The sequence below is a fragment of the Tribolium madens genome, unplaced genomic scaffold (genome assembly GCF_015345945.1).
Source record: "Tribolium madens isolate multiple individuals breed KSU strain unplaced genomic scaffold, Tmad_KSU_1.1 Scaffold_1;HRSCAF=32;Tcas5.2_LG8, whole genome shotgun sequence".
NCBI classification, from domain to species: Eukaryota; Metazoa; Arthropoda; class Insecta; order Coleoptera; family Tenebrionidae; genus Tribolium; species Tribolium madens.
In genome coordinates, this window is record NW_025400984.1 from 9,377,650 (window position 1) to 9,391,173 (window position 13,524).

A 13,524-nucleotide genomic window follows, 5' to 3' on the forward strand; every position below is an offset into this window, starting at 1 on the left:
GTTGAGTATAATATTTAATATTTAGTGCAAACATTAATGATAGTGTTTAAAAAATTGACGTTTAAATGGTTGATTTATTATTATGATTTCGATTGGTAATATAACAGATTTAATGAGACCAATAAAAAATTATAAAAATTCGAATTATTTATTTTTTCTATACATACAGGATGCGCCAGAAATTGCGCTCCAGAGAAAAATTTCAAGTAAGATAAGATACCAGGAACATGGAAAAAATGTTTAAAAAATTCTATCTGTCAAAAATTTTTGACATTTATTTTTTGACTTGTTACTTTTTTATGTCTATTTAATGATAATGATGATCTTGTATATGTTTTTTTACAATTATTTAGTAAAGGTACAAAAATTTGGCCAATAAAAGCCACAAATAACATTAAACAGAGTTACAATTTAGGATACAGCTTCCTTGTTTCTTTTTCTAATAACCTATAGCAAAAAAACTTGGAAAATTATTTTTTTTTAACTCTCATAACTTCAAAATTTTTATAGATACATTTTTTTAAACATTTTTCCATGTTCCTGGTATCATACCTTATACGGCATTTTTCTCTGGGACGCGAGTTGTATTCAGCATTTACCAGAAATAGGTACTTTTTTCAAATCTCATTGTTTAAAAATGTGTGTTTGTTTTCTATTTTAGGGACTTGTAATAATAATTCTACAGTTTTTTTCTGTTTTTTCCAGGCTTGCATTTGCGCAGTGGCGGCGACGACTGTCGGATGCCGGCAGAGGGGGGCGTCCCCAGCTCGGATTTTGTACACCGAGATCGACCCCATCAAAGAAATATCAACCATGCAGGCCATGGGGGCCACTGCTATGACCCTGAATACGCCCGGATGGAATCATGGCTCGACGAACATCCCGATTTTGTCCAAGACTATTTTCTCAGGTAGGTATTTGAAAATTTTTATTTACTCGCAAATTTTTTTGGGTCGTCGTCCGCGTCCACGTTTCAATAACATCACCCAATAAATTTGCATATTATTTACATTGGATTTTGTTGTTTGGAAATTTTCACGTAAAATATCGAATTTAAATTCCACGTCACACGCTTTTATTAATCGAATTTTTCCCCCGTCCTAATTCTTACGCTTTGCAAATATTCCGGTCGCGTGTTTTCCGAATTCCAAATTCCAGCAAAATTAATTATGTTATTTCATGGGAAAAATTCTTCATCAGGAAAGCTACCAGACAAGTGGTGGATTCGTGGTTGGTATCGCACGCGACGCCGACGTCGTCGAGCGTCGAATTGGCGTCGCCTACACACAATCAGTCCAGGGCCGGATCGGGCGCCACGACGCCCGTCAGGAAGATATCAGCGCATGAGTTTGAAAGAGGAGGACTTCTTAAACCGATGATAAGCACCATTGATGGACAACCGACTTTTTTAACGGGGTCGGCGGAAAATCAAGTTAGCGGGGGGAATAACAGCCCCACGCCGGGGAGGAGGCAGAGGAGGTCCAGGCACGAATTGAGGCATTTGGACGAAAAAGAACTGATTTTTGAACTGGTACGAAAAAGTTTCCATTGTTATAGTTTTTATTTAAACTTGACCCAATAATTTTTTTGCACTTTTTTGAGTTTTTAAGACCTCTAGAAATGTAAAAATTTTTATATGAATTAATTTTAAAGTTGAAATCTTTTTTGATTTTTGTCGAGATTTTGGTCAATTTTTGGCGCCTGGAACGGTCTATTTCAAATAACTCTGGACTTTTTGGTGGTAACCTCTTATGTTTGGTACCGTTGGAAAGAAAATTTAATTTTCTATCATATACAAAAAAGATCAGTGTTGTACGATAAATAGTTATCGAGAAAATTTCTGATAAAATCAAAAATATAGAAAATATAAATTCCACTGTAACTTCAAAACTATTACGAATTTTGCAGTTTCATTTTATATACAGCGTGAATATAAAGTATGGAACCAAGCGGTTTTATTTTTAATCATTTGCCTCCAGAAAATAATAATTAATATAAAAAATGTGATCGTATTTTCACAACGAAATTCTGTTTTGTTTTTGAGTTATGCGATTTTTTTTGTCAAAATTGCAATTTATGTGAAAAAAATTTTTTGAAAAAATTAAATATAAAGCAGATAGTTGTAATCCTTGGAGTATAGCTTTTATGAGAAAAATGATTGTATAGTGGGTTGCCATAATTTTTTTTTTTTGTATAACTCAAAAACAAAAGGAAATTTCGAAAAATATTATTCTTTTTAAATCATCACATTTTTATACTAGTTTATCACTCATCAATTAGTTTTTTCAAAAAATAAATAGTTTAAGCAAAAAACGTTTGGTTCCATAATTTTTATTATGTTTACATCATTGAGATACAGTTTTGCCACAATTTACAAAATAAAGAAAATCAAAAATTCTTAATTTTTTCTCGTGACATGTCTGTACTACAATCCGATTTAAATAAGTTACAAGACTGGTGTGCAAATAACAAAATGTTTCTAATTGTTGAAAAGTGTCAGTCTATTGTTTTCAGCAGGAAAATCTCTCCAACCCTACCGAATTATTTTATTAATAGTACAAAAAAAAAACAGTAAAACACAGTCTGTGAGAGATTTAGGTATATTACTTGATAGTAAATTAACTTTTATTCAACACCTTGAATTTATCATTTGTAGAGCTAATAAGGCACTTGGCTGCATAAAACGTTATTGTCGTGATTTTAGAGATTTTAATTCCATCAAAATGCTATTTGTTTCACACGTACGTTCAATCCTCGAATATGGTTCGATAATCTGGAATCCGCATTACAAAATTCATGTTGGTAGGCTTGAAGCAATACAGTTTAAGTTTTTTAAATATATAAAATGGTTGCTGCCTTATTATGTGCAAGATAATTACAATATTTCTTTAAATTAATGTCTCTTTCTACACTTGAAATTAGAAGAAGATATCAGGCTTTATGTTTTGTTTATAAACTTTTGAATAATTTAATTAATGATACTTCAATACTAAATTTAATTAATTTTCACGTTCCACAGTATAATAGCAGATCAAACCAATTATTCAAAATTTCGTTTGCACATAATAATTATCTATTTAATTCTCCGCTAAATGGTCTTTTAAGAATTTTTTAATTTTAAATCCTTTAATAGCTTCAAGCGTTTTCTGAAAGTTCCTTTGAGTTAGTCATTTAGTATTCTTTAATTATGTTTATATGTTACTTGTTTTGTATTTTAATTTTATTATTACTTAATGTAAAGGATATTACCGTTAAACTAAAGTTATTATTATTAAAATTAAAATAAAAAAAAGTAACGTTTTATGCACTTTTTTGAGCTTCTGGGATCTCTAGAAATATAAAAAACGTTATAAAGTTTAATTTTAAAGTTGTTAATTATTTTGATTTTTGTCGAGATTTTGGACCACTTTTTGCTCCGGAATTATTGGTGACAGTCTTTTACGTTTAATACCGTTGGAAAACACATAATTTTACACTCTTTTGAAAACCATTAATCAAAGGGAGGAATAGAGAAACTCGCTCTATTTTTAGTGAAGAAAATCCGTTCCACTTTACTATTTCCTAGACTTTAATTTCATGTTATTTATTTGTTTTTCGCTTAACTAAATTATGCCTTGAGAGAGCATCACATTACCGCCGATCTATTACGAAATTTCCTGATGCCCCAATTGATCATTTCGGTCGAAACGCGTGTGGGTAGTCGTTAAAAGCGCGTCCTTGTCGCCCCCTTTTACACACTTTCGACCCCATTTTCCAGGTCAAGGACATCTGCAACGAGTTGGAAGTCCGTTCCTTGTGCCACAAAATCCTCCAGAACGTCTCCACGTTGCTGCATGCCGATCGAGGCTCCCTTTTTCTCGTCCAAGGCGAGAAAGGGGGTGGATGCACGCCTCTGCCACCAGGACAGACGCCTCGTGGACGATGTCTCGTCTCAAAATTATTCGACGTTTGCTCGAGAAGCACACTCACTGAAATGGAGAAAAAAGAGGAAATTCGGATACCCTGGGGCACGGGAATCGTCGGATACGTCGCCGAGAGCGGCGAACCTGTGAACATACCCGACGCCTACCAGGTTTGCACACTTTATTTTTTCTACGATTGCGCTAATTTTCGGATATTTTTTCTTTCGGTTCTAGTTTAATTTGTTACTCATGTATACAGTAGAAGTAAGTAAAGTAAAGTAGAAAAAATATTTAGTTTGAAAACAGCCTGGATTTTTAAAATTTTTGATATTTTTACTTAAAAGAGAAAGAAAATGTTTTTTTCAATAAATTAATGAATTTTTCTAATTTTAATCAAAAATTGACAAATTTGTATTTAAATTTCGGTAAATTACTTTTGACTTCTAATAAAAAAATATGTACTACTTTAATACATGTTTTTCACTTTTTTATTTGTTCTATGTTCTATGGTTCAAGTGTTGAGTATAATATTTAATATTTAGTGCAAACATTAATGATAGTGTTTAAAAAATTGACGTTTAAATGGTTGATTTATTATTATGATTTCGATTGTTAATATAACAAATTTAATTAGACCAATAAAAAATTATAAAAATTCGAATTATTTATTTTTTATATACATACAGGATGCGCCAGAACTCGCGCCCCAGAGAAAAATTTCAAATAAGATAAGATACCAGGAATATGGAAAAAATGTTTCTATCTGTAAAAAAATTTTGACATTCATTTTTTGACATTTGACATTTTTTTATATCTATTTAATGATACTGATGATCTTGTATATTTTTTACAATTTTTACAATTATTTAGTAAAGGGACAAAAATTTTGCCAATAAAAGCCACAAATAACATTGAACAGAGTTACAATTTAGGATACAGCTTCCTTGTTTTCTCTTTTAATAGCCTATAGCAAAAAAACTTGGAAAATTATTTTTCCAACAGAAATAAATAGAGTCAAAGTGCAAAATTTAAAGTCTCATAATTTCGAAATTTTTATAGATAAATTTTTTTTAACATTTTTTCCATGTTCCTGGTATCTTACCTTATATGGCATTTTTCTCTGGGGCGCGAGTTGTGGCGCAGATATCCCAGCGAGTTGAAAAAGTCAATTTGTGACCTTTAAATGGTAAAATTAACAAAAAAAAGTATAGGACATTGATAGATACTAATCTAGTGCATCACCTAAAATTATTTTCAACCATACAGCATGTCCCAAAAATAAGTTACGATACAAACTTGTGGTTTTTTTAAAATAAAACACCGTATGTTTCTTGGCATTTTTGGATGAAGCCTTTAAAACAATGTTTTTACGCTAAACTTTTATTAGTGGATTTCGCTTAGTTTTTTTGACTTTTAAAAAAATTATTACACAAAAACTAAAACAGCTATAACATTTTTTTTTCTTACTTCTGTAAAGAAGAAAGTACAGAATTTAAAGCAGTAGCAATTTTCTAGTGTCTTGCATTTGTAAAGATTAAAAAATGAAGAAGTTTGTTAAAAGTTAAATAACTTTAAAAAATTAAATGGAACACCGCATTTTTTATTTTTGCATCTAATAGACTGATAAAGTGTCTATCTAAAAAAATAAATTTTTAATGTCTACAATTGATAAATAAAAAGATATTTAACTTTCAAAATTAATTGTAGCAACAATGCCTATCAATATCTGAGCATTGTTGATACTATGGCAATTATAGTAATTCCACCACGGATCACTTATCCGTTGATTTATCCAGAAATTGTAAAAATCGTTATAAATACTGAAATTACGATTATTTTATTGTAAAAATAAAGAATAATGGTTTCAGTTTAACACAAATGTGATTATTAAGTGATATTTCTTCCATCTCTTGTGCAACTGTGCACTTTTTGGCTACTGAAACAATAGTAATTATTTTTTTTAATGTTTAACGTTAAATATCTTTTGATTATAAACACCTAAAAGAAAATAATTTTAGAAAGACAATTTAATAACCTTTTAAATGCAAAAACAATAATTAGGGTGTTCCATTTAAATTTTTTAAGTTATTGAACATTTAACAAACACCTTTATTTTTTTATATTTGCAACACACTAAAAAATGTTACAACCTTATAGCTTGTACCTTCTTTCTTGCAGTAGTAAAAAAGTATTTCTAGATGTCTTAGTTTTTGTGTAATAAATTTTTAAAAAGTGCATGTTTTCGTTAAAAAAATTGTCTTATTTTTAAAACTAAGCAAAATCGACCAAAAAAGTTTAACTTAAAAACATTGTCATAAAAATCTCCATCCAAAAACGCTAAGAAACATATGGTGTTTCATTTAAAGAAACACAGGTTTGTATTGTAACTTATTTTTGAGACAGCTGTTTAGTTAATATAATAAAAATTTTAGGCTAGATTAGTATCTATCAAAGTCCTATATATTTTTTTTATTTTACCATTTTCAAATCGCTGGGACACCCTGTATTTATTGATTTTTAACTTTTAAAGACCGAGATTTTATGTTTTTTGTTTGTTTTGATGTATTTTTTATACTTGTTGATTGATAAACGATAGAGCAAAGCTTTGTTTACTGCCAAGTAAAGTCTAGGTAACTATTTTTAGTACAAAAAAAATGTTAGGACTTGAAGCATGAGACGACAAATTTTGCTAGCCCTAAAACGTTTTTGCGTTGATTAAATTGAGATTCCTTTTTGTGAGTATTTATAGAACCCATTTGTCTTGTTTTTCTATGAAAAGACAGCGCAAAAATTCTATTTTTGCCGCAAAGCTTCAATTAAAAACTTTAAAATCAACGAAACTGCTCAGATTATTTATTTTTTTGACTTTTATGTTTTATTACAGAATTCGGCTGAAATCTAGAAAGAGTCAGTAAGCGATTTTAAGTGTAAATAGTCCTAATTATAGACTTGCCTCCCGATAAACAAATATGCATATAAAAACTTTGAATTAATGTCTGTCACTAACCAAAATTTGATGGAAATTTCGATATCATCAAAAACAGGATGTTGTCTATCTATCTTTTACTTGAATGAGCTATCAATCAAACCAAACAAAATGATCGATTACGAAAACACCCGGAAATATCCCTATTAATAACCATCAATCTTCCAGGTAATCCTGGAATTTTTCATACGAAAATATTACGCTTCTTCTATTAATATCAATATTTATGTCAACAATTATATAATTTTAATCGTGGTTCGTGATGGGCACCAAGCGATATATTTATGTTAACAAATTTCCTCCAGAGAGCCAAAAGGGACATATGTTAACGACGTTTACGTGACCTCAAGTCGGATAATCCATCGTTGCGATTGTTGACCGGAAAGGAAGTCGGGGGTTGACATGCGACATCACTGCTATATATGAAACGCGGAGGTGGCTGGTGGACATTTGAATTTATTGTTTCGTATTTCAATTTTCTTCAAACTAATTTTCTTACTTCAAGTTTTTTTTAAAAATTGCCAAGAAAATCTAACCAGAATGTAAGGAAATGAATTCAAAAAAATGTAAACAGATTATTACGACAGTAAAAATACTGACGGGGACAAAAAATTGTTTTTTTTTGTTTTTTTACAAACTACTTTCTAATTTTTTAATATTTCTGAGAATTTTGTTCTAAAAAAGGTTTAGTTCCTTTATTGTTTTTTTTTGTCAGAGATTTTATTTTTCAAATTTTACAATGATTTTGTTAAGAACGACAAGGATACTTGTTTTACTATTTCTTTATTTTCACGTGTACAAAATTGTATTTTGCGCCAAACTGTTACAAATAAATGTAAAAGAGTAAACTTACCTTTCTTACTTATTATTTCAATAAAAGTTTGGTGTGACGGGCTAATCGTGTTTTTGTTTAAAAATTATGGAAAAAAATATTTGGGTTGAAAACAGTTTAATTTCTAAACACTACTAAAACAATCTACTTTCTTGATTTATTTAAAATCTTATAAGTTTTTGGTCTAGAAGAAAGAAAAAAAGTATTTTTTCACTAAATTAATTGATTTTTCTATATTTTCAGTTACAGTTTTTACTTTTTAGTTTTTGAAACTTTATTTATTATTTTTTTCTTAAATTTCACCTTTACAAAATAAGGTTTTCTGCTAAATTTTACTTTATATACAAGAAAACAAATAGAAATAAATGTAAACAGATTATTATGAAAGTAAAAATAATGGTAAAAACTAGTAATTTTTTTACAATCTATTACTTTCTAATGTTTTATTAAAATTTCTGTGATTTTTCATCGAAAAGAGGTATAAACAGTATTTCTTTTGACTGAATTATAAATAATATTAAATAATAATAATAATTACACAATATTATTATCATTATAAATGTGAAAATTGTGTTGAAGAAAAAAAATTGTTTTTTGCTTTTGTTTTAAAGTAATACAAACACCAATATTTTTTACAATCTACGATTTTTTTTCTGGTGTTTTTGATGTAAAAGTAAATTATTTAATTTTTTATATTTTTGGTTGGTTTGATTTTTGTTTTTCATTTCTTTAGTTTTCAAGATTTAATTTTTCAACTTTCACTTTCAATGAATATTTATCAAAAGCAATATGAAAAATATTTGTTTTACATAAGATCAAACTGTTACAAAAAATATAACTAAATGGGAAACATCTTAATTTCTAAATGATTACCTACAAACACTACTAAAACAATTTACTTTCTTGATTTTTAAAATTTTTGAAAGTTTTGTTTCAAAAAAGAAATGAAATGAGTTCATTTTTTCACTAAATTAGTAGATTTTTTATGAACTTTCCAAGTTCATCACACATTTATTGTAACAATAGGACTTCGATGAGGAATAATTTTATTCATTACATTAGAAGCATTTTTTCCATCGCATTTTTCTGAGGTTTAATTATTTTCAGTTAGTTTATCTTTCAGTTTTAGAAATTTAATTTTTCATTTTTTTCTCACTTTTCAGTTTTCAAAGATAGATTTTACTTTAGATGCAAGAAAACAAATATAAATAAATGTAAAACCTATTATTATTATTATATTAGTAAAAATAATGAGGATAAAACATTGTTTCGCTTGAAAACAAGCTTTATTTCAAACTGATCACAAACATTCATAAAATTACAATTTTGTGGATTTCTCCATTTTAAAATTTTTATGGTTTTTAGCTTAAAAAAGTGTGGCTATTAATTTCCCTATTGTAATTTAGTTTAATTCTTTAAATCTAAGCTACATGACACTTTAGTAACATTATTTATTTATTTTTATTTTGGTTATTTTTAGACGCTTTTTGGTAGAATTGAAAATTTCGCTGTTTGATTTTTCTTTCAACTGCTTTGATGATAATTGTATGCGCACATTTGAATGCAGGCATTTTCCAACTTTAGTAAGTTTCGTAGCTGGAATGTATTATGGTAACAATACTGTAGAAAATGACAATGAGCAGTTTACACAACGTTAACTTTACACCCGAGAACGCTTTCAAACATAAGGATTTTATTGTTAATTCCAGCAATTCAGCTTTGAAATTCGACACACGAAAGAAATTAATAACTTAGGCAGTTGGAAGTTACAAAGTTGTATTTTACTAAACTGATTAGAATTCCGCCGTTGTTCATGGGGGATTTCTCAAAATAATGCGTGGGCGGGTGGTTAAACGTGAATAGAGTTTGTGATGATTATCGCTGATTTTTTGGACATCGCGTCTGATTTCATCGTTCCCAATATAAAGTCGCTCGAAAATAACAAAGGAGAGATAAATTAGCGAAAAAGTACGTCGGTTATTTGGCAAAATCCCAAAAGATGGTCGTTTCCTTGGGTTAATAAAAATATCGCGTCGTCACCAAACTACTCACTTTTGTCCCCAGTTTTTTTTACTTCAATTAAGAGACGCGCATTTTGTTTACAACTTATGTAATCGGCCTTTACCGTTTACGTCGAGGAATTCGTGTAATAGAACCATTAAGGAATGAATTGTCCATCACACGTCCGATTATATCGAATTTTATTGATGCCATTTAGATTGGGTGGTCTTGAGCCACCCTAAAACATGTATTCGAGACGGTTTTCTATTTATACGACGCGAATTTAAAGCCACTGGATTTACATTGAAAAGCAAGAAGAATGGCATGAGAGAAACAAGCTCATCTTAAACATTTACTGCTTTGTGTGGTGGATTGTGAAAAGAGCAGTCTTACAAAACTCTATTTCTGTTGCAGGACGATCGATTCAACCACGATATTGACGCCTTGACGGGGTACAGGACCAAGACGCTGCTGTGTATGCCCATCAAGGACACCAATGGGGATGTCATTGGTGTAGCACAAGTAAGTTTTTGCCTTAGAACTTGGAAAAAACGGTCAAAAGTCGAGGAAATGCTCACTCTCAATTTGAGACACAAATTGTCAAGGATGTAATTATAAACATTTAAACAGAAAATAAAAGAAATATAATATTTTATACATATTAAAAAACAGAACATTTAAATTTTTGCAAAAGAAACAAATTTGATTAAATTAAGAATAAAAAACTAAAAATGTATAAAACAATTGTTTCGTATTTTTGTATCAAAAGTAATAAAATAAAATATCTTGAGATTCTAATTTAGCCGCCGAGGAGCAGTCACCTCAAAAGTTGAGCTTTTTAATCTAAAATGCAGTTGCAATGTTGCCATTTTTCGCTTGAAACCCGGTGAATGTCAATAAAGGAAATCTTTTTATTAAAAAACAAAAACACCTGTATTTACTATAATAATGCCATATTTTTTTGTATTTATATTGCTGATAGTTAAAAAAATAGAAAAAAATAAGAACAAAATGTGACTCTTTCGAGAAAATTTAAATTTTTTTGAGCTGCAATAATAAGCCAAAAGCTTTCATTTCTACTTTGAAAACACATTCTAAAACTAGACTAAAGCCTTTGAATACGCATTTTGACGTTTCTGGTTGAAATTAATTAATTTTGTTCAAATACATAAAAAGTGATTTATTTTTTATATTGAGCCAAAATTGGGCGTATCTAAAGTCCCTGGATTTTTTTTGTCTATAGCTTGTTTTATTAAATCAACATAAAACGGACTTTTTCTGTCAATAGTCGATCTTTTAAAATCTAAAATCACTTTTGTGATGTTGTCATTTTTTGAATAGATTTGAAACCAGATGAATGACAATTATGAACGATTTTGTATTAAAAAAAAAAAACACTCGTATTTACCACAATAATAAACCGACCATTTAAGGTATATGCCATATTTTTGGTCTTTACGGCTTATAGACAAAAAATTAGAAAAAAAAACATCTTCAACAAAATCTTAATTTATAATTTAATTTATATTCTGAGTTTTTTGAAAAAAAAATATTTGAGGCATAATAAATAAGCCAATAACTTTAATTTCTACTTTGAAACTAATTCTAATGCTAAGAGTCACGTTTTTTAAAGAAAGTAATTACTTTTGTTCCAATATTTTTTATTTTTTATACTAGGGCAATAAAAAATGAAGTGGGGCGTAACTAAAGTCTCTGTATTTTTTTGTCTAGAGTCTGTTTTAATCTACGTAGCGTAAAATAAAACGGACTTTCAATTTTTTGTTCGTTTTTTCTTTTAAGGAGTTTGCTCAAACTCTAGGACACATTTATTTTGAAAACTGTTTTGTATATCAAATTACCGCTGAATTTCCGAAAGGCACTCGTTGATTTGAAATGGCCTCTTGACTATCAAAAAGCCATTTTTGTGAACAATTTTGAAACACTAAAATTGACCAAATTCTGTGTTTACATCCTGGATATAGCAAGGATGTTCTTTTTTGTCCAAAATATTTCTCGATGAGTGTAGTTTATAACGTATACATCATCATTTAATTTTGAGAAAAAAATTCTTAGGAAATTAGTTTTCGTAGAATGTGACATTTTTGTGTAGTGAAATTTTTAAGATGCGAGATTTTTTATTTTACTCCTATATAATTGAGATGAAATTAAGCTAATAGTTCAAAAAGTTTTTAGTACAAAGAGCATTTCGATATGTGTATTACGATTCAAAATTTGTGCAATATGAAAATATAAAAATATTTCACTTCACAAAAATGACATAGTACTCGTCTAATAAAACTGTAATTGTCTCAGAATTTTTTTCTTAAAATTATACATATTTTGTTGTAAACGTTATAATCTACACTCATCGAAGAGTATATGAAAAAAAAAAACTTTTTAGCTTCAGCTCTTACATGAAATTCGGTTTTCAAGATAAGCTCAAAATATTTATATGCTTTTTTTCAAAAACTTCCTACAATTTTTTGTTTTTCCTACACCAATATTTATTTGTCAGAATGTCTTACCAGAGACACGTTGTAATATTCTATTTATTTTTAAATACCAGGTGAACAGAAAGTAGAAAAAAAAGGTTTTATAATGAGTTGAAAACATTAAAAATTTTGTAGAACTCAAATCGAAAATTTTTATTTTTGTAGTACTTTATCGTTCATCAATTAATTTTTTTATAAGGAATATAAGGATTACGTCTACATTTTATTTAGCTTTTATAGATTTTTTTTATATATAAATTGCTATTTTGAACTATTTTGAAAAAAATTACAATTCAAGAACAAAACAAAATTTCATTTTCAAAACATGATCTTATTTTTTATAACACTTTAATTTTTATTAATTAATATTTTCTGAAATCAAATGATTAGAAAAACGCTTCCAAACTTCTCGTTCACCATGTTTATTAAGTTGAGCGAAGTTTTAGAACGAAACGAAAGCACTTTTACATTTTTTTTGTACTTTTATTAAACTTTTAATTTTTTGGATTATTATTACATTTCGTGTATTGTTTCTGGCTTAAAACTGCATCTTGCCAAATTTATAACCCGTAAAAATATTTTTCTGTGGTTGACTTTGTGGGCTTTACGTCAGTTATTTTTTACAGGTGATAAACAAGGTGGGCGATCAGCCCTTCAGCAAACAGGACGAAGAAGTGTTTGCCAGTTACCTCCAGTTTTGCGGAATCGGCCTCCGCAATGCCCATCTCTACGAAAAATCCCAATTAGAAGTAAAACGGAATCAGGTTCTTCTAGATTTGGCCCGTATGATTTTCGAAGAGCAAAGTACCATTGAACACGTCGTTTTCAGGATACTGACGCACACGCAAAGTCTGATACAGTGCCAGAGGGTGCAGGTGAGTGAAAATGATTATTTTAGACAAACATAAGGGTGATGTATGGGCGAGGGAATAATTGCATTATCTCGCGATGCCGCCAATGTACAAACATAATATCTCCCTTGAGAACGGCTATCAATTACGTCACCACCAACCCTTAACGACGATTAATCGACGGACGGGTTTGCTTAAGGGAGCGGCAGTTTTCTACAAAACGCTCAGGAACTTCTAAATTGTTCTCTTAAAAAATAATTACAAAAATTTGATTTTTGACTTTTAATTTTTAAAACGTTTTGGGTTTGTAGAATAAAAAGAAAACAGTAGAAAACTACTGCAGTTTTTTTAAATTTTCTTATTTGTTCTGTTTACAAATATTGAGGATAATTTAAAAGTATTAAAAACAAGTTATTATAGCATATTTTGTTTAAAAAATTGAAACTGTATTAAGAAATTG

General features: G+C 29.1%; 1 protein-coding gene across 6 annotated transcripts in view; it reads left to right on the top strand.

Moving 5' to 3' along the window:
- Nucleotides 1-13,524, top strand: part of LOC123016153 (dual 3',5'-cyclic-AMP and -GMP phosphodiesterase 11) — a 60,608-nt gene that overhangs the window by 40,282 nt on the left and 6,802 nt on the right. For all 6 annotated transcript variants that reach the window (XM_044416374.1, XM_044416376.1, XM_044416371.1 and 3 more), the window contains 5 exons: nt 706-910; nt 1,201-1,531; nt 3,758-4,072; nt 10,136-10,243; nt 12,840-13,088. In XM_044416374.1, the coding sequence (XP_044272309.1) occupies nt 706-910; nt 1,201-1,531; nt 3,758-4,072; nt 10,136-10,243; nt 12,840-13,088 (1,208 nt within the window). The remainder of the gene's footprint in view (nt 1-705; nt 911-1,200; nt 1,532-3,757; nt 4,073-10,135; nt 10,244-12,839; nt 13,089-13,524) is intronic.